At 42.4% G+C, this 20953-nt stretch overlaps 2 protein-coding genes across 4 annotated transcripts in view; one reads left to right on the top strand and one right to left on the bottom strand.

The window, feature by feature from the left end:
* The window catches only part of ATAD2B (ATPase family AAA domain containing 2B), a 79842-nt gene extending 79355 nt beyond the window's left edge, over window positions 1-487 (bottom strand). For 2 of the 3 annotated variants that reach the window (XM_085320377.1, XM_085320378.1), the window contains exon 1: window positions 48-466. In XM_085320377.1, coding sequence (XP_085176503.1) covers window positions 48-203 — 156 coding nt within the window. In that variant the 5' untranslated portion in view covers window positions 204-466. Of the gene's footprint in view, window positions 1-47 lie in introns of all 3 variants that reach the window. The other variant, XM_085320379.1, reaches the window with a different exon arrangement.
* A 7408-nt stretch (window positions 488-7895) lies between these two features.
* Window positions 7896-20953, top strand: part of UBXN2A (UBX domain protein 2A) — a 19055-nt gene continuing 5997 nt past the window's right edge. The window contains 5 exon segments of the mRNA XM_085320369.1: window positions 7896-8121; window positions 10727-10780; window positions 12495-12630; window positions 14371-14480; window positions 16059-16199. Of these exon segments, the coding sequence (XP_085176495.1) occupies window positions 8117-8121; window positions 10727-10780; window positions 12495-12630; window positions 14371-14480; window positions 16059-16199 (446 nt within the window). The 5' untranslated portion in view covers window positions 7896-8116.

Raw genomic sequence — 20953 nt, 5'->3', positions numbered from 1 at the left:
GCCCTGAGCGCCGCCGCCCCCCTGCCGTAGCCCCCCCCGGCCCTCACCCGCGCTGCCGCCGCCTCTTCCAGCCCGGCCGCATCTGCCTTGGTGCCCCTTTTGGAAGAGCGGGTCCGGGACGAGATGAAATGGCTGCCGGCTCCGGCCGCAGCGGCCGCCGCTTTGCCCAGGGGGCGCAAGGAGCTCTTCCTGGTGTTCACCATGGCCCCGGGAGGGGGACACGGGGGGCCGCCGCTGCTGCCGCCGCCGCCGGCGCGGAGGGAGGAGGGAGGGCGGACGGGCGGGGGCTCGGGCGGGGAGGGGAAGGGGAGGGAGAGGGGGAAAGGGGAGGGGGAAGGCGCAGAGCTCCTTGCGGGGAAGCCGGTCCGAGCCGCAGACAGTGCCGCGTGGGCTCCTCCTGCCGCCGCCGCCGCCTCGGCTCGGTCACACACTAACTGGCCGCCATTACCGCCCCTTCTCCCTTTCTCTGCTCGCTGCGCGGCGAGGCCGCCCGCCGCCGCCGGGGGGCGCTGCGGCGCCGGCGCCGCCGCGCGCGGGGCCGCGCGCCGGCCGCTCCTCTCACGCGGCAGGGCCGTGACGCCGCATGCCGATGCGTGCGCGCCGCGCGCGGCGGCTCCGTCCCCGCCGCCGTGTTTTTGTGGAAAACCGTCTCCCAGGCTGGCGAGCGGCAGCGCGGAGGAACTTCCTGGCAGGCGGACGCGGTGCCGGCGCTGCGAGTCGCCTCGCCTCCGCCCGCCCGCCCSCGCTTGCGTTTGATGTGCCTCGCTCGGTACTCGGGAAGCTCTTCCCTCTCATTTGTCTCCCTCCTTTATCCAGTAATCTCATTTTAGGGAGAAGAAAAATGGTATCTTACAGAGCACTGGAGGCCTAAGAGCTTTTCCGGACTGCTCATAAGCAGTAACCCAGTCCGTTTTCACTGAGGCGCGGCGGGAGCCGCTCCCCTCTCACAACTTGTTGCTTTTCACTAACCGTACCGCGCTTACAGTGTGCGTAAGCCCCCAAGCCCAAAGCTCTGGGAAAGGAACGTGGCTTAGGGATGCCAGTATAAAGGCCTCCGCCTTCAGTTCTAATTTTTACCCTTGTTTGGCATTGCTAGGCAAGCTATTTCAGTGCTTTCTTCTCTAAAAAAAAAAAAGATTAGGATTATAAAATCACTGATCACAAGGCTCAGGCTCTTAGGCTGAAACAAGGTTTATCAAAGCACTTTTATTCTTTAAAGGTAGAAATCAAAACAGCAACGGTAAAGAACAATAAATGGAAAACCTGTTATTTTGCTTTACCTCCCACATCTTCCTTTTCGCAAATGAAGTCTGGAAAAGCATGATAGAGCTTATATATATAATGTGCAACTATGCCATCAGGATATTTAATAAGAAAATGCCCTCCTCAGATTTCCAAGTAAACGTTTTCTTACTGTGTACACAGATAAACTTTCATTTCTGTGAGGTAGTCCAAAATAGAGTGTGTTTTGGGCATGGAAATTTGGATCTTTCTCATTTTACTATCTTTATTTAGAGCTATTAATCCTTATTAGCAGCGTTATATCCTATTTAAGAATCCACAGGGTCTTTCAAAAGTATTTGTTGTTCTGTTCAGGGAGATTACTTTTGTTGTGTTTTATATCCTTTCATTTATTTGTTTATTTCTTTATGCTTAATGTTTCTGAAAGGATGTCGCTATTTCACAGACTTGTAGTTAATGAAATAGTTTCATTAAAAACAGTTTTTGAAAATGATGGTTGGAAACTACTTTCCTTTTATCCTTGAATAGTTGGAATAGAAGGAAACTGCAGAAGACTGTCCCTTACCAAGTGCATTGAGGGAAATGAACCCTGGTTCAGAGAAGCTTGCTGAGAAGAGTTAGTATCATAATCATGATAAATAATGTACTTTTTTAGTTTTGTCCTGATAAGCAATGTAATTCAGATGTTTCAGAGTCCAAATTTGACTTGTCTAAAAACAAAAAACAATGCATTGGTCTTCAAGATTTTTGTCTGCATCACAAAAATTTTATCCTCATTTTGRAAAAGCAACAGATCAATCTGTGCCCCCAAAAAGGGCTCAGATTGCAGTTATATAGAATGTCATAACTCTGGATTTTAATGGATTGGCAGGACTGTTTGGAGAAGCTTGCATAACATCTGTTTGCAACATGCCTGATTTAAACCAGCACTCCCCCTTTCATGAATGAACACTGATGAATTTTTATAAGTAAAATAAACTTTATTGTTATGCAAGCAAATTGATTTTCTTGGGTGCCTATCTAGATCTGCCTGAAACAACAGAAAACCCACAACTTAAAAGCTATTTATTTTATATTTACTAAATATTTTGACCATACTTGTGTCCCTTTTTTTTTTTTATGTTCTAATCTCATTCCTGTGAACCCTACTCAAGTGAGCACTCTTTATGATGCCAGAAGGATTACTCTTGTAGCAGGACTGATGTAGTTAAAAATCTCTGGTCCTGCTTTGAACGCTTTTAATGCTTTATTCCCATTATGTTAGCATAGCAGGGAACATGTAAAGACATGCTTCATTTTGGATGTTTACTCCCTTGATTGTTTTTGGCAGATGGTTTTATTTTCACATTTGTTAATTGTCCTGTTACTCATATAAGGCATGGCTTATAAGACTGAATTTTGACTCAAACAGCTTTCAGCTTTATAGAGTCTATGTAACCTCCATTGCCATTTTTAGTACTGACAATATAAATAAATCATAAATAACAAGATTTGCTTGTGTTTTTTTGTTTGAACATGTTAACATAGGATTAATATTTTATATCATACATACTAAGAGATTTAAATGTGGTTTGAGAATAAAAGATGAAGTACTGTAGAAATGGATTTAGAGAAATTTCCCTAATCCAAGAATTAACCTGTTGCCATTTTTTGTATCTGTTGCTTGTTTCAAGTGTTACAAAGAAAGAGAACAGAATTAACGATCCATTTTGACCCTCTTCAGCACTTTACACGCAACTCTGTGGGAAAAAAAAACACTACAAAAGAACTCTTTGAGTAGAGAAAGAACAAAAAAGAAAAGAAAGGGGAAAGGATTTCAGCCACACTGCACTAAATATTACATAAAAAAAATGTAGGACTCATTTCCAGTAAGATTCAATTTGAAGATCTGTAGTTTGGTCTTACAGATATCTAAATGCTTCAGGAAATAAATGCCATTGGGAAAGACTAAGTTTCAAAGGAAGCCAATTTATAACAAATGCTGGAGCTTACCCTTAAAAGGGTGTTCTACACCCTTTTATCTCCACTTATTCAGAAAAGAAAATGAAAATATCAGAAACATATATTAAGAAAAAGCCRTAACATCTGCCATGGCAGGTTTAGCACTAGGTAATTGGAAAACCATGGAAAAATACTTGAGCAAAAGAATCCTTTTCCATTAAATAAGACTTGGAGAATTAAATCTTACTATGACTTAGCAACATTAAAAAAAAGGGGGGGGAGAGAAAATCAAAAATGACCTGGGATAAGGAAGGATGGAAAGCCTTGTTTCCACCACAAGTAATATTTGACAGCACAAGAAATATTTGGAGAGGGAAGATTTTGTTGCCACTTGTCCCTGTTTTACAAGGAAATCAGGAGCAGATTATAACCGAAGAAAAAGTCCTGCATCCCATATTCAGGATGTTAATAAGAGTTTCCCCATAGTAAGGACCAGAAGGCTTTATTCAGTGAGTTCCCGTTTGCTTCAATCATGGGCAGTTTACCAGAGATTACTTCGTAGCATCTCTGAATAGTTGTAACATTCCAAAGAATGGAAATCAAATAATCTTTTCAGGACTCTATTTATAAGCTCTTGTGTGCACCCCTCTGTCATGCTGTCAGCTCACCTTGGTTTCAGCTGAGTCTTGAAATAAAGAACTCACAAGAGATCTTGTTCTTGTAAACCTGCTTTAAGTCCTTTCCTGAGAGGATCTTAGGGAATTCAGATTGTATGGTTTCTCCTTCAAGAATAGACCACTGGGAACATATGCACATGGGATACATGTTTGGAAATACCAAGCAAGCAATAKCCAATAGTCAGGATTGGTATCACCTTGACCTTGAACACATTTAAGTGATACAGTCATTCTCCCAAGCATTTTGCAATGTTACTGAAGATGCCACAGTATTTGAAGACTGCCATTATCACTTTAAAATGCAGAATAGTTATGTTTTAGAATAGTCAATGTTTAATCCTGTTATCAGCCCCAAAATCTCAAGATTGTTTTTCAYGCTACAACAGATAATACCACTGCAAATTGAAGCAGTATCAGAGAGGTTTCTTAGATGACATTAAATGGGAGTGGTAAGATTTACCTCTTAACATTCTGAAATTAGCTTCATATCACATTCAGCCATTAGCTTCCAAAGCATTTTTTTCTCTTGAGGTAAGGTTACAATGGATAGTCTTTCTAATACTAAGAATTGTGTGAAATTCACTGGCTGATGATATTGTAGGCCAGGAAATACGTTTTAGTCTATTCTTCACTATCATTCAGTGCTGTATATTGCTTCCAACCTGGACAAAAGTGGCAAATCATCTCAGTTTGCTGGTTATGATCATTAATCACAGGAAAGTAGCACCTCTAGCCTGTTACTGTGCTGGGTGATGCATAGCTTTGCAGTAAAACAGACCCTGTCCTAAAATGGCTGCAGTATAAACAAAGCCTTTATTAAACACATTTGTATAGCTAGGCTTTAGGAGCATAGGAGTGCAAAATGAGTTGATAAAGGTTATATGTGAGCTCTGTGTCAGAAACATTATTTGCTTGTATATCTTCCTAGTCCTCATACACAATCGTGGCTTTGGAGATGTGCCTTCTTGCTATGAATCCAAGAATGATTCTCATAAGCTACAAYACTATCTCACAATTTCATTTAGAAGTATGTCTTTGTTTTAGGAATCACATCATATGTTATTTCCAAACACATTTGTTATCCGGTACTAACAGCTCAGACTCTCTTGAACTTTTCATGGTTTTATGCATTTCTTGCTACTTTTAAATTTTAAGCTGTATTCACTTTTCTTGCAGATTACAGTGCAATTGTCCAACAGCATGTGTGAACACTTCCTTCGTTGCATGAGAGTATCATCCTCATGAATGCTGATTCACCCAACATCTCCCATAAAAGTGATGACTCACTTTTCCACTGTGCAGCTAACTTTCCAGAAACATTTATTTCTCAAGTTGTTTCTCCCTGTGTGGCAGCCTACAAGGTTTAACATTCCTGCAAGGAGTAAGTGGGAAAGGGACACTGTGCAGAGGACTGTGCTGTCTTTGTCAATGGAGTTTCTCAGTTCRGAGAAACTACTCCATACCCCTGTTTATTTTACAATCTCATTTCCCTCCCATTCTATCAGAGCTGTATGCGTACACATGCATTACTGCAAAGGCTTCGGGCAACAACTGCTGTCTCAAGGTCAATCGATATAGCTGAATTACTGATGTTTAATTATAGGTAACTGATGCTCTCTTCTGGAATGGGTTAACCTTGTTGAATATATGGTTTAAAAACACCCCCTCACAATTAATTTTCTGCAAGTGAATCCTGTTTTTAGATTCACTTCTGTGCACTGGTCCTTCTATCCTCTTGACAGGATGGGTGGTGACAGCTCAAACACTGCTTTACTTTGTTAAAATTAAGATTCTCTCCTACATTATAAAACAAGTTCTGGGGTTGTTATTATCTTCCACACCAGTGCATCTGATCCTTCATGACAAAGGGGCATGAGATGGTTGTATTCATCTTATGAATACCCTGTTACAGTTTTTTCAGAGAACTCATTCTGGGCTGTTTGCTTCTGTTCACCACACAGCAAGAAAAGGACCATTTGCTTCTGTTCATCTTGTGCACTATTTTTTAGCAGAGAATAAGCTGTATGAAATGCACAGAGTCTAAAAGGATTTTAGTGAAGTCTTGATTGTGACAATGCTCTAACTTCAAAATTTCCAGCTTTCAAAAAAACCTCAGCTTATACATTATATTGAAGTTTAAGAAATGGCAGTATTTTCCTTAGATTTTCTTACTCATGCTTGTGGATAGTTTCGCTAAAGGGAAAGAGCTGTACTTAAAAGAGCTTTTAAGGAACCGGTAAACTCACTAGGACATTGATTCCCATTGTAGTAGGTCAACACGTCCCCAGTTGTACTCTGATTTTCAGTAATAATCTTCTAAATTAATACTTGATTGGAGTTCAGAAGCCAGCATCGTTACACCAGGTATGTCCAATCTTGACACCTCCTATGCTTGCTTTTCCGTCTAAAAATCCTGGCAGAAAGGGCTCAAAAGCAAAGGTTAACCATATTGAACTTCTCTGCTTAATGAAAGGGATACAACGTACTTAAAATGCTGAAGGAAAATATGAAACAGTCCAGCACTGCAGAACAAGCRTCTGAAATCTGTAAGGAGCTACATAACTCCTTAAACCTTCAACAGTGGTATGATATGCTTCTAATAAGCTGTAGATATATAAATATATAACACACTTAGTGGAATCAAGAAGTAACACTTGTACCAACCAATGACTTTTATTTAACAAAGTTATTTAGACCATGAAAAAAAAATCAGGGAAAATAGAATCTCAGAAATCTCTGTTTCGCAAAGTGAGACACCTTTTATTTTGCACCAAAAAGGCAAATAGCTTTCATATTTGCAGAGAAGATTCAGAGGCATATGCTCTAATTAGATCCCATCCAGCTATAGCTTCGTGATTATTGCAAATTATCCTTCAAAAGGTTTAGTGTATTTATTGTGATGCACAACAGCACAAAGAGGAACAAATTATAGCAGCCAAATTAAGGGCCAGATTGCACTTCGTTTACTCACCCCCACTGGCTCTGGTATTCGAGCTCTTACTTCAGTCACATTTTTGAAGAATATGATTTTAGCTGTTATGATGGATTGTAGAAACATGTCCCAAATGAAGGAAATACTCAGTGAAAGATCATCTTTGCTTTTAGAATTCTCTCTGATCGCACTTGTTAATCCACAGCGGATCTCCTATTAATTAATGTGAATTAGCTAGTTGTGGATGTTCAATTGAGGTTAACTCTAAATGTTTTACAGCACATCACTAATTATCGAGAAACCTTATTAAAAAGCGTGCAGGTGTGAGCTGGGAATGGCAGGCAGTCGCCGCGTGTGTTCGTGCTCAGCTCTGCGCGCGTTGCCAGGCTCCGCTGCCCGCCCGCCATCGCGTTTGGTGTGGATAGCTCCTAGCCCGGCCATCCCGCGCAGCCAGCTGCGAAGCCTCGCAGCCCGCCTCCGAGAAAGCGGGAGACTCTTCCACAGCCTCGCTGCCTCTCCCAAGATCGCATCGCACGTCCTCCTTCCCGCGTGCCCCGGGCGGCGCGGCCGTCCAGCCGCTGCGCTCGGTGCAGGGCTCTGGCGCAGCCGCCTCTGAAGGGCCTCGAGGCTCGTCCGTAATTAGCCCCCGCAACGCACCGAGGCCTCCCTCGCCTCCAGGCCGCGCCGGCACACAAAGGGCCGAGGCCGCTGCGGGGCGGCTGGACTGAGGGTGGCCCGCTCGGGCCGCGGTCGGCCCGGGGCGCCGCTCCCCGCCATGACGGGCCTYGGTGGGAGGCAGCTCGGCGGCCGCACGGACGCGCCTACGAGCTGCCTCTTTTGTTCCGGCGCCGGGGCGAGGACAGCTCCGCGTGCTGCGAAAGCGCCTCGCCCCGGCGGCGCTAAACCCACCCCGGGGAGCCCACGGGGCGGCGCGAACCGCCGCCGCCCGCCGCCCCCGCGACATGGCGGCCGCCCCTCGGCGGGCGGGCGGGGAAGGGGGTGTCGCGCATGCGCAGTGGGACGCGGGACGTTGGCGGCGGGTTGCGGGCTGCGCGCTGCGGCGGCGCCGCCGGTGAGTTGCTGCGCGGGGCGCCGCGGCCGGGACCTGCGGCCGGCTCCGCGGGGTCGGGGCGGCGGGACGCCGAGTCCTCGCGGCGCGGGCAGAGGCCGCGGCTGCCCCTCGCTTCCGGACAGAGCTCCGCGGGGCCGCCCGGGTGCGCGGCGCCGGGCCGGGCCGGGCCGCTCCGCGGGGAAGTCCTCCCTGGAAAGCGGGAATATTGCACCAAATACACGGTCCTCCGCGCTGGCTGCAGTGGGAGCGTGGATGCTGTGAGTTTTACCGGAGCGTGTCAGTCAGGTCAGGCTGTTAATGAACTTCGGGTTTTTCTTTTTTTAAAATGTTTATTTTTTTTTCCGTTCCATGTGCCTTTGCCGCATGCTTCGGCGTCGTTCTCGGTCGCATTCGTGGCTCCGCGGCGCCGTGGGCGCTCTCGGCTCTAAGCGACTTCGGCCTCGGGAGGTGTCGCGTCTGCCGGAGTTGGCAGGGAGGCTAACCCCGCCGGGGGTTAACGAGGAGCGCAGCGGGCTGGCTGACTTCTGGGGGGGGGGGGGGGGGGGCTAACCCCGCCGGGGGTTAACGAGGAGCGCAGCGGGCTGGCTGACTTCTGCCCCTTTTTTTGTGTAATTCCCCCCCCCCCCGGGTTGTAGTTCTCGGGTGTGTGCTCTCTGCTGATGACACACAAAAATATCAACCGAAACTAATGCGCCAGCCGCGGCGCCCGGAGAAGGGCCTGTGCTGAGCGGCGCGCCGTGCCCGGGGTGATGCTCTTCGTCACAGCGAGGAAAAAAAAAAAAAAAAAAAAAAAAAACACCCTGCCCGAACTCCTCTGACGCTTGGTTTGATGTGTAGGGGTGTCTGTCAGAAGTTGGCAGGAGAATTAGTTTGCGCTGAAGCGCGGCGTTCGTCCAGCGTCTCCGTCCCTCCAAATCACGGCCTCCCCGTGTGGGGGTTTGGAGCGGTTTCTTGGTCACAGTGAACATCAATATGCTGCGTAATTTGGCTTCTTTACCTTGACGTACGAATGCAAACAGTATTTTAAACGTAATTGCTGTTGTGCTTTAGAAGGGGAAGCGGCTTTCACAGCTGACCAGTTTTGAATAGCCCTCCTGCACGTCCGAGGCCGGCCTAATGCAGCAAACGAATTAATTTGAAGACTTGCTTCATTGTGCCTCTGCCTCTTTTAACAGCTCTGATGACAAGTCACAAAGAAATCAACAAAAGCAGGTGGCTGGAGATAGCTCTCCTGCCTTTTGGAAGTTTAAATAGTGAAAGGTTAGAAGAAACGCACGTTAATATAAAATGCTTTGTGCTGCAGTGTTAAAACTTAATYGAGAGAAGTTTAAAAATGTATTTGAAGCACTTCTAAATTCATTGTACATACCTGATACTGAATATCAGTGCTTTCAAAGTGCAGAGTCCCGAGCGCAGAGATCAGATGTTGTTATAAGATCATCATGTATCAATACCGGGTTGCCCCAGTGTAATGTTTAGCAGAACACTTGTAAAAGTAGGAGGGRAAAAAAAAAAGTTGTACTACATCTGTGTGATATGTCAAAGATACACTAAACAGTATTCTGACCTAATGCATAACAGAACCACTTAAATTGAAGGCTACCTAAACTTTAAAACCTCTGATGGTCATATGGAATGAATGAATCTTTTTGGTTGTTACAGGGGATTTCTGAAGGCTTATCTACATTTCTAAGTAAAGTGTCTCACAAGGATTTAACTTTTAAACGTGAAAGGATATCAGAACCAGCCTTTTGAGGAATATAGATTAATACTGAGTAACTGAATATCTGTATCTTTTTTTCTTAACATTTAAAAGTGTTACAGTGAATTTTGTTTAACTTACCCATCATCGATTAAGTCAGATGGCAAGATCATGTATTTATTTTAGTCTTCCTATGCCTACTTCTTTTTTAGGAGTATGATGTGTCACTGGTTAGTGATGACTTACTAATACTATTGCATAATATCACTTAGTCTCAAACCTGCCAGGAGCAGAGCATCTTCTGTGTAACCTGTGCTAAGCAATCCTCAGGAATAACTCTTTAAACACAACTGCAACTTTAAATATCTTCTCTCTTGCGGCCTTCTCAAATTTTATAGTGATGTTTGTTTTGTGGCTCTCTTGCCTTTTGTGACTTCCCATAGCTTTTTTTTCAGAGAGCTCAGAAGTAACGAGATCAATATGGCATTCTTTGTTTCTTTTGATTCAGCAAACTAATCTTGTAGTATATTTAGTACTTGCAAATCCAGGATTTTCTAGCTAAGTGGTAGACCAGAATGGTAATGCACAATATGTAGTTTCTGGGAGACTGAAGCAATATGTTKAGGTATGGTAGGGAGAAGGAAAATGAACCCGACAAGTCTTGCAGCTTTGGATAACGTGCCCTATTAAGCTGAAGGTCATTAGAATTCCTGCCTGCAGTGGCAATGCAGTTTTTCTGCAGTTGTCTGATAGATAGTGTTGCCAAAAGTCGGAAGAGTTTAAATCATACGCCTCAAAAAAAAGGAATGTGATCTTTTTTTCCCCTCACTTAGCATAAGCATGGGCATGTATTTTATATTACCAGTTTATTGTGGTATTTATTTTATACATTTAGGAAAATGTGATCTGCCTTTTGAATGTCTGAAACTGGTGCTTGGTTCATGTGTCATCAAATCAGAAACTGCAGGAAAGCAAAGAACCATGGAGTCTACGGGTGAACGGGGTCAGATTTCTAGTTGAAAGTACTATCCACACAGGAAAAAGTGTAAACAGTGTTTCAGCTTCAAAAATATGCCAAGTGTGCTAGGCATTTTGTTTGGGTGATTTGTTTTGTATTTTGTGTGTTTTTTTTTTTTAAACCGTCTTCTTTCCATAAGTAGGAAAAGCACCAGAATGAAAGAAGTGGACAATATAAAAACTGTGAAGGATGAATGGTAAGTGCTACTCTCCTGCCCTCCCTGACCACCTTTTTCTCTTTCTTTCCTATTGCTATTTGTGTGTCTTGTCATGACTTTTTAAACTTGTATATCTTTGAAACAGGTAAACTTTCAACACTGTGAAGAATTTAACTGTTTTAGGGATCCTATTGGAGATGAGATTTGAATGAAATATCCAAAATTACAAGTTGAAATAGAACTAGTGAAGTGTTAATGAAAGAACTGATTTCAAGCTAGCATGTCCTCTGTTCACTGGTTCCTCACTGCTTAAATAATATAGTTACAATAGCAAATAGATTTGCTAAAGCAAACATTGCTGTTATCCTCTAAAACTGAGTTATTCTATGATCAAACAGGGAAGGACATCTGTAATTAAAGAAAAAAGGATTCTTTGTTTGCTTTAGGCACCTGCTCCGCATAAGCTGAAGTTTTGAAGAGGCAGATTGTTGTGCTTAAAGATTTTTTGCATACCTCRAATGTTTTGTAGATGCAAGAAGCTACAGAAACATTTTTACTTAAAATAGAAAGGCAGGCTTATAAATTGCTAGCCCACTGTGGGCCTCCACAGGAGCTGACAGGTTTTCAGTTATGTTTTTGGGGTATAGTATAGTTAATGCTTAGGTTAATGCTTCAAGTTTCTTTTGTTCTATTAGAAAATTAAAATGAGTMCAGCATACTGTGGAAACTTATTTCATGATGTCATTGGGATTTTATTTTGTTTGAATATGTTGATCTGTACAGTTTCTTACTGTTACATAGAGGCAGTGCTAACAATAATTCCTTTTTATGCAAACAGGTCTAATTACCATTCAAGCAGGCATTGTTCTTCTCAAATTTAATGCAGAGTTTTATGTAAAACTGTTTTTCTTCAAGAGCTAGAATTTTTTGAGTTGTTTAAAACAATTTTCTGAATTCATTACAGAAATAACTCCTGCAATATTTATCAAAAGCTGCATAATCCTCTTACTATGCAAAGAACATAAACTGAAAGACAGTTGTTCATTCAAGTTACATATTTCTGTTTTGGTTGGTGAAAAGGTAACAAGTTGCAGTCACATACCCAATGTTCCATAAAATACATGGATGATGCATCTTTTTTAATACTCTGCCAGTCTCCAAGATATTGAAATCTTCTATTGTATTTCTTCAGTATGCTCAAGTGGTGTTGAGCCACTCATTCTCAGGTCTCTCCGATATACTTTCAAAGATAGTAGGGGTGGTTCCTTGATGGTGTTGGGAATGGGAGGGCTTGGATGGGGGAGAGGTAAATGCTGGGGCAATATTCTTGTGTGGGGGTTTTAAAAATTGTGGTAAAGGAAGTCACCCAATGTGTCATGAAAATGCTTTAAGGAAAGGTTTTCAGTAGTGTTTAATTAAATCTTTCATGTTTTGAATTCGAAATAAAAGTTGTCCAACTTTCATTCCTTGCTCTGCCAGATGTAGAAGCTTCTGTGTGACCTTTTCTGTTGTCATTCTTTATATTGTACTTCTAAAGCACAATTAATAYACATCTGTTAGAGGTTCATAAGCCTTTATATGAAAAGGCACAGTGCAAAGCTGTACTGGTGTTTGGTAACAACCAGGTAAGTTGGGTGCAGGGGAACAAGCCCTTTGTACCTGWTGGTATCGAATTTCTAGGTTAACTGCTGCTGTTTTCTAATGTATTTTCTGAGACATCAAACTCATTTTTACTTAGGTCTTTGTTTTGCAGGATGTGTAAATCTGGAACTGATGATCAGATTCTGAATGGTACAGAACAAAACTGTGACTATTTTGTAGATAACCTTTTTGAAGAAGCTCAGAAGGTTGGTGCTATATGTATGCCTCCAGCTACAGTCGAGAATCAGGTAGGAAATGAAGAAGAAACTTGCATTTAACATGATAGCACTGCTGGCAGTACTGTGGAAAACAAATGTAATAATTCCATCAGTGTTATCCAGTCCACTCAGAAGTCAAACAGCAGTATGAAAAGTCTGTATACTGTATAATCTATATTATTTRTATTGGTTTTGGCTCCTGCACTTCTGCTTTATTGGTAAAGAGAATGGCTTGATCATGGGGTGCAAGAATATTTGAAGTAACCACAAAAGAAATTGTCACATGGAATTCTCTGTKTAAAGTTGTTTAAACAGGTGCAACCTTTTAGGACATAGCCCAGATTTTTCCCTTCATTTGTATAGTTGTAATAATGGGATGTTTATCATGGCTCTGTATCTCAGTAAATCTATCCTTTTCTGTTCCTATTTCTCTATGGCTCTCCAGAGGCTGCGAAGGGCCTGGAGAAAAGGCTATGTAGAACAAAAATGTCAAGGAGAAATTTGGAGTAGATACTGAAAACTGYGTTCATAGATCCCTGACTGAGCAGGGGAGAAAAGGAGAGTGGGCAGAAACATCTTAAATCGCTATTCTAAAACAGTGTTCCATGGCAGTGCTTGAGTCAATGCCAAAATGGGAGGCTGACATAGAATAATTAGTGCCTGGTAAACTCCCGTACTGGTTCGCTATAGAGGCATCTCACAAGGAGAACTCCCTCCCATCTGAACTGGTGCCTTGAGACACAACACTTCTTTAAAGGAGTTCAGTCTTGCTGAGTGCTATATGCTTTTTTGACAGATTACCCAACCAAGAGAGAAGGATTCTGTTCAGCAGTTTGTACATGCTACGTATTTATGTAGCATTCATCTTCTAACAAGTCAAACTGTGCAAAAATGAGGAGAAAAAAAAAACCACTTGTCACATACTACCAAGCCTAATTCGAACTGATTTCTGGCTGAGGTGAATTCTGCGTTTGTATGTGCTTCATATGCCATACATGTGGCCATGTATCTGTCAAGACAATTTAACCTCAAGAGTCAGACCTGGATGACCATCTGCTTTCTTCAAATGACAATGTATAAATTGGGAAAATCTGACCCCTCTTGTTGAATTTGGAGAGATTTCAGTGAACAGTGTGAAAGCTGCTTTTTAAAGTAGCAAATGTTCTTTGGGAAAGATAATGAATTACTGAGAATTTATTTTTTCATCCTCCTAACAACTGAATTTTTTAATATATCCAAGATTTCCAGGGTAACATAAAAGTATGACCATCTAAAATTTCTGATAACTGTTCCTGCTTTTTCTGAGTATAAGGCTTCTACATGAATGCTCTCAATGGACTGTCTTCAGAATGTCCTCCTGAATGGTCAGAGCAGGCTCTACTCTAATAAATCCAGATAGACTATGCTGATAGTTGGTGTTTCAACACCAGATGTATGGGCTCTCAAATCAGAACTCTTGAAACATTGTAGCATGTTGGGATCTTCCGGCTTTTCTTTTCCTGCTGGGAGGAAAAAGTGTTCCTGGCCTTGGAAAGCATAGGGATGAAGGAAGATTTATTTCTAACTCTGACTGACAGAAGATACTTGGGAATGTCACTTAGCCCTTGCAATTGTCCCAGTACCAACAGGCAGAGCAAAACAGATTATAAGTGAGTGTTCTGTCAGTATTTTCAGCCCATGCYGTGGATGGATTTAAAAATATAGGGGACTGTTGGTATAACAAGCTGTTCTTACATCAGTGATATAATGAGAATTGTTCTTATTTTACAGGTTGATATAATTATTAAACTTTGGAAAAACGGATTTACAGTAAATGACGGTGAACTTAGGAGCTACACTGAAGTTGCAAACCAGCAGTTCTTGGACTCTGTTAAAAAAGGGTACATGAGCTTTGTGTATTGAGTCAGTCTATCTTAATAGGCTTTGGATAGCACTTTGCTCATACTTTAAAGATAGGTGAATTCTGACAGCTGCTTGGCATTGCACTATGGTAGCACTGCAGGAGTGTAGGCCATTACCTCTCTAAATTCCTGCAGTGCTAATGGCTGTTTTAGTATCAACAGGTTTAGTAGCTTTCCGTTGCAGCAGTGGTACACTTGCTGATGAAACAGATAAAAGCAAGTGTTGGTAGGAGGCACAGCAGGTGCAGTATGAAATACAGAATAAATCAGAGTGCCTAATAATAGCTACCGCTCAAATGATACTTTGACTAACGAACTCGATCCACAAGTGGTTGAGCATTTCTGTTCTTAGGGCCTTTGTGCGTTTTCTTGTTATCGATGAAAAGCCTCCATTAAATGGGCACAGATGCTGCATGTTACAGAAGTTCTGATCAGCCTTCAGTTTCTTTTTCTAGTACAAACTTGCAATTTCCATCACTTATGTGTATATTSCAATCTTTCCTTAATCCTGCTGCTGACAATTAGCATGCTACTGTAATCTCTAGTATTTGGTGCAGTGTTACTTTAAAATAGCAGGTTGAATGTAGAAACTAGTATGTTTTTGAGCTTTTAATTTGTGGTGTTATCTTACCCCATACAAGTGGACTTTTACAGAGAATATAATTTGGTAATTCCTTTACATTTATGTGAAGCAATTAAGCCCTGTATTTTTAGTCTTTTTCAATACTTTACTAGCCCTTCAAATATGCTATTTTTGCTCTATATTTTCCTCTATGGGTGTCACATATGTTGGTTGTGCTAGCAATTAACTGCTTTGTTTAAAGTCCTCTACTTTCTTTGTTTGCATGAATCAAAGACAAGTTTGCCACCTTCCTTCCACTGTTTGCTTGTGGAGATGCTAAGTAATTACAGGATGGTTCCTGAATAACTGTTGATGGTGGAGAAGCAGCCAGTACATTCCATGTACCAGCTAAATACCACCACCCAAAAATATGGTAACTACATCAGAGCTCCTAAGTGAAGACACTGCYGTGTTCTGCTTAATACAAGTAACATGTCACCAAGGTGATACTATTTCCTTGAATGGTGTAGCTATTAGTGATGATCTRATTTTTGGAAACCTGAAATTCACGTTCATTTGTAATTAAACACACATGTTTCTAAACCAGCCTTTCTCTGTAAAAGTCAAGTGTGTTTTATTTTACTATGGCAATTAAAAATGAACCTACTGCAGCTATGTATGGTAATACTAAACTTTTTGCGCACTGTGTGKGGGGGGTTTCTTGGTGTGATAACTGCTGAGTAAATTCAAATATCATTCAGCAATTGTTATGCTCTCTCTTTTTTATTATTCTCTTTCTAGTTACTGTGCAGTTCAGGAGTGTAAAGTTGTTTGTATGATATGCACTTACTTAGTATAGCTCTTGGTATACTTAAGAGTTTTTAAAAACACATAATCATTATGAAGATAAGCATAAATCAGATATTAATCATTAATCTATTTTGTGTACTGAAAAYTATATCATAATTCTTTGTTATATACATTTTTTCCTTAAGGGAACTGCCTTTTGAGCTACAAAAAATATTTGATAAGGAGGAGGTAGATGTGAAAGTGGAAGATAAGAAAGATGAGGTGTATTTATCATCAAAAAAGCCAATGTTTCATCCCTTTTCTGGACATGGTTACAGATTAGGAAGGTGAGTAGTTTGATATGATCTGTGATTGAGGACTTGAAGCAAACTGTATCTACAGTAAAGGATCATACGATAATTCAGATTGGAAGGGACCTCASGGGATCTCCAGCCAACCTCCTGCTCAAAGTAAGGTTGGCTGTGGATAGGGTGAGCTGAGGTTGTTCAGGGTTTTATCCAGTTAGGTCTTGAAAACCTCTGAGGACAGTGACTGCACAATCTCTCTGGGCAACCTGCTCCAGTGAAGGACTGTCCTCACGGAGAAGGATATAAAGAAAATTTTCTTTATATCCAGTCTGAAGTTCCCTTGTTTCACTTTGTCTGTTGTCTCTTGTGGCTCTGTCCTCACGATGACCTCCTTGTGGATACAGATGGGCTGCTGTTAGGTGCCCCAAAGCAGTCTTACCCCCCAAGCTGAGCAAGCCCATCTTCCCCAGTTTCTCTTCACAGGGCGAGTGCTCCAGCCCTAACTATCTTAGWGACCCTCTGCTGAACTCACTCCAGTTTATCTGTCTGTATTTATTTGGGACAAAATTGCAATGCCTTATCTAGATGTGGTGAAATTGRGGCTGAATAGAGGAGGCTGTTGGTTCCCAAAATCCTCTGCCTGTGCTTCTGTTAATACAGCCAGGATGCTATTGGCCTTCTCTGCTCAAWACCTAAACATTAGCATTTCTCCAAGTGCTGTTTTCTGTTGAAAGGCTTTCACTCTTCTATTCTGTAAGTTAACAGAAAAGAGCCTTTAAAGCTATATGCACAATATTTTGTGTGAGAAAAGGGGAATATGACATTCTCATAAAAGGAACTAAATAAGTAAGAGACTATTTTGCATTCCATTAGAATTCTTTGGTATTCTACCATACATTTATTGCAGTAACTTTTTAGCATGTTTTACTGATTCCTCCTCCTTTATTCCATGCTTCTATTATGGGTAAAGAGGGCCAGCTACTAAGGTCAATGCTAAAACTGAACTTTATTTATTAACAGACAGCACTGTGTTTTGGAAGACWTGTAGAGGAGTAAGCCAAGAGTTTGCATGTCAATCCCTGTGATGTTGCTTACTCCGGCSAAGTAATCTTCACGTATCTCTGTCATGCAAGATTTGCATGCTTTTAAAACCAGACTTCAGTTTAGGGAGCAGACCGTGCTCAGTTAGTGACAGTTGGTCCAGGAAACCTTCAGATATGGGACTGCCTTGTGGCCCTCCAGACTGGGCCTAGTTGACACTGGTGAAACTGCAAGTGAATAGTTTKTTTTGAGTAAGGGCTTGCTGCTAAGACCCAGTGCTATTGGGAAGGAAAGCATGACTGGGATAGGAAACTACAAGGAGGGGAAAGATGATAATGTGCAGAACAAGAGGCTCATATGGCAAAGGGTGAGTGGTTTCAGGCTGCCTTAGAAAAAAGCAGTATCTGTTTCATCAGAAAGTAGTGTTGCACAGTCCATTCASAGAGTCACACAGAATCACAGTGTGGTTGAGGTTCGAAGGGGCCTCTAGAGATCTAGKCCAAYCYCCCTGCTCAAGCAGGGTCACMTAGAGCATGGTAGACAGGRTYRCATCCAGGCAGGYYTTGARTATCTCCAGAGAAGGAGACTCCACAAYYTCTCTGGGCAACCTGTGCCAGTGCTCTGTCACCCTCAAAGGAAAGAACTTCTTCCTCATGTTCAGGAATGTTTCAGTTTGTGCCCCTGGCCTCTTGTGCTGTTGCTGGGCACTACTGAAAAGAGTCCAGCCCCATCCTCTTGACACCACCCTWAAGGTATTTGTAGACATTGATAAGATTCCCCCCTCAGTCTTCTCTTCCCCAGGCTGAACAGGCCCAGCTCTCGCAGCTGTTCCTCACAAAGGAGATGCTCCAGCCCTCTGATCATCTTYRTAGCCCTACGCTGGACTCTCTCCAGTAGTTYCACGTCTCTCTTGTCCTGGGGAGCCCAGAACTGGACATASTACTCCAGATGAGGCCTCCCCAGGGCTGAGTAGAGGGGCAGGATCATCTCCCTCCACCTGCTGGCAACCCTCTTCCTAATGCACCCCGGGAGACCGTTGACCTTCTTGGCCACAAGAGCACRCTGCTGGCTCATGGTCAAYYTGTCATCCACCAGCACTCCCAGGTCCTTCTCTGCAGAGCTGCTCTCCAGAAGGTSAGMCCCCAGCTTGTACTGGTGCATGGGGTTATTCCTCCCTAGATGCAGGACACTGCACTTGCCCTTGTTGAACCTCAGGAGGTTCCTCTCTGCCCAACTCYCCAGCCTCTCCAGGTCTCTCTGAATGGCAGCACAGCCYTCAGGTGTGTCAGYCACTCCTCCCAGCTTGGTGTCATCAGCAAACTTGCTGAGGAGGCACTCTGTCCCCTCATCCAGGTCATTGATGAAGAAGTTGRACAATATGGGACCCAGTGCTGAGTCCTGGGGAACTCTACTAGCTACAGGGCCCCAACTAGACTCCACACGGCTGATGTCAACCCTCTGAGCTCTCCCATTCAGCCAGTTCTCCATCCACCTCACTGTCCACTCATCTAACCCACACTTCCTGAGCTTCTCTAGGAGGATGTTATGGGAGACAGGGTCAAAAGCCTTGCCGAAGTCAAGGTACACAACGTCCACTACTATATGCCTGAGTAGGTAAGGTCATAGAGAAAAGCTTCCGGTGAGATGAGATGTTGCAAATTTTGCTTTTGATAGCAGCAAAATTCTGGGAAAACAAGGGTCAAAAATTTAGTATTATTTCATCTACAAGTAGATGGGCATATAGCAAAAGCAAAAAGATGTATAAATGTGCTGGGTTTCTGCTGCTGACTTCAGTACTAAATGGCAGGTTCTTCAGTTGCTTGTCTTGCTCTGTCATGCCTACAGCAAGTAATGATCTTGCTTCCCAGTAGGCAAGATAGATTCTGGAAACACGCTATTCCATGTATTTCAGTTGGCTGATTTTGTACASTGAGTTGTCTTACAACTTGCTCAGTGTATTTGTTCATTGTAGATAGGATTAAAAGGTTCTTCTCTTTTTTTCTTCCCCCTCCTCCTATTGCCATTCTATTCTATAATGTTATCGGAACCTTTTTCTTTAAAGACTAGTAAATACTTTTGCTGATGTGGGAGACATGAGCCAAAAGTGCTGTGACTCCATGAACTGTTGCTTGCTTCCTGATGTTAATAAATGTCCATTACATGCAAATGCTACTCTTTCAGCAGAAAAGCTTTGTAGGGAAACAGTAATCCTGACTAGTTATAACAAATTTTCAACTGTAAAACTGTGTTTGCACATTTGCATTTTTGTGCTTCATTTTATGACCAAGACAAAATTCTGTTTATCAGATAAACTTCTTTTTTAAATAGTCCTTATAGATTTCCTGCCAGTATTCCTAGATCGTTGGATTATGGGAGTGGATGAACTTTGTAGTCCTTATATCGGTCAGTCTGTTGACTGGCTCATTGTAAGTTCTATTTGAGGAAAGGTAGAGGAAGCTATACATTTTTAAGTCTACCTCAGAAGCATGTTAATCAACATATTGACTGAAAGCCCTTGTAGCATAGCGGGCTTGCTCCATAACCTCACTAGGGTAAAACAAGCGTCAAGCTTCTTAACTGTTGGTCTGGTAAGGCACAATACTCCTGGGCTTTTCTTTTCTGCAAATTGACTGGTGATTCCTACATCTCTTCAATCTTGTGTTTATAAGATTATCAAAAGAAGATGCAAAAGGTATAAGTGAGCTCTTTAAAGGGATGATGCTACTTTGAAGTCAGGATATTAAGAAACTTATGTTCTTGGTTTTTGGCTTTAGTCAGAGCTCCCACCACTAGATAGATTTATCTGTCAGTTCTAAAAGAGCAAAGCTATTAAGTGTAGAAACGCTTTAAACTTTGGTGAATATAGTTCTTCTAACTTTTCCTTGCAACTTAGCTTAACTTGTTGGCTTCCGTTTTATTCCGCATATACTTGGTATTAAAAGGATCATCTCAGGCACCTAGTAAAAATTCCTGAGATGTGAACACGAAAGAGGAGATTTTGTCTGAGAATTACACAAAAATTTGTGTCTACTTGAAACAGTTGTCTGAACTATCACTGTGGTTGATTGGGGCTAAAGTGTAATTCAGACCAGCCTAAAGTAGACACCTGGTGGCTGCGCAGTCGACTGGCTTTCCAGTCTCGGCTGTACTAGAGACAACTAGCTCGYATGTGAATGCTTACACTTCAGTGTCTTGTTCTGAAACTGAATCTCGTTGATCAATTGGCCAACTAAAGCTGATCATTTCTAGGCTTAAGAACGACTTGGACATTTTATTTCTTTTGCTCTCAACATTTGACATCGTCTTCCTGGTTCTTCTTTCCAAGTCTGGACAACAACTAGGGAAAATTGGATATAGAGGTTAAACAAAACAGAAGCAAAGAAGAAATGTAGGTGTGAGCTAAGTAGATCAGTAGAGGCAGATAGGTAGTAAGTTACCTATTGTTGGAGTACTACAATGTTTTACAGATTTGCCTCTTGGAATCTACTGATTTATGCTTCCTGCTCCCCWTTTGATTTCTGTATAATACAAAGCAGTGAATTCTGTGCCCCTCTTGTGCTTCCAGTCCYCATCTCTTATCACTCACTTGGGAAGGAGATTCCTTGGTTCTCATTCTTTYTGCAGTTTCAGTGGAAGAAATTAGAAGTGCCTCTGTTCTTGGCTGACAGCCTAGAAATTAGGGTGCTTACCTAGACAGTGGATGATTCTGAAATACCTTTTTTTTTTTTTAAGTACCTCAACCTGAGAAGGAC

The sequence above is a fragment of the Rhea americana genome, unplaced genomic scaffold, assembly GCF_003343005.1.
Source record: "Rhea americana isolate MKP2758 unplaced genomic scaffold, rheAme1 scaffold_63, whole genome shotgun sequence".
Lineage (NCBI taxonomy): Eukaryota > Metazoa > Chordata > Aves > Rheiformes > Rheidae > Rhea > Rhea americana.
The sequence above is the reverse complement of the archived record's forward strand: the minus strand, read 5'-3'. Positions and strand labels throughout refer to the sequence as shown.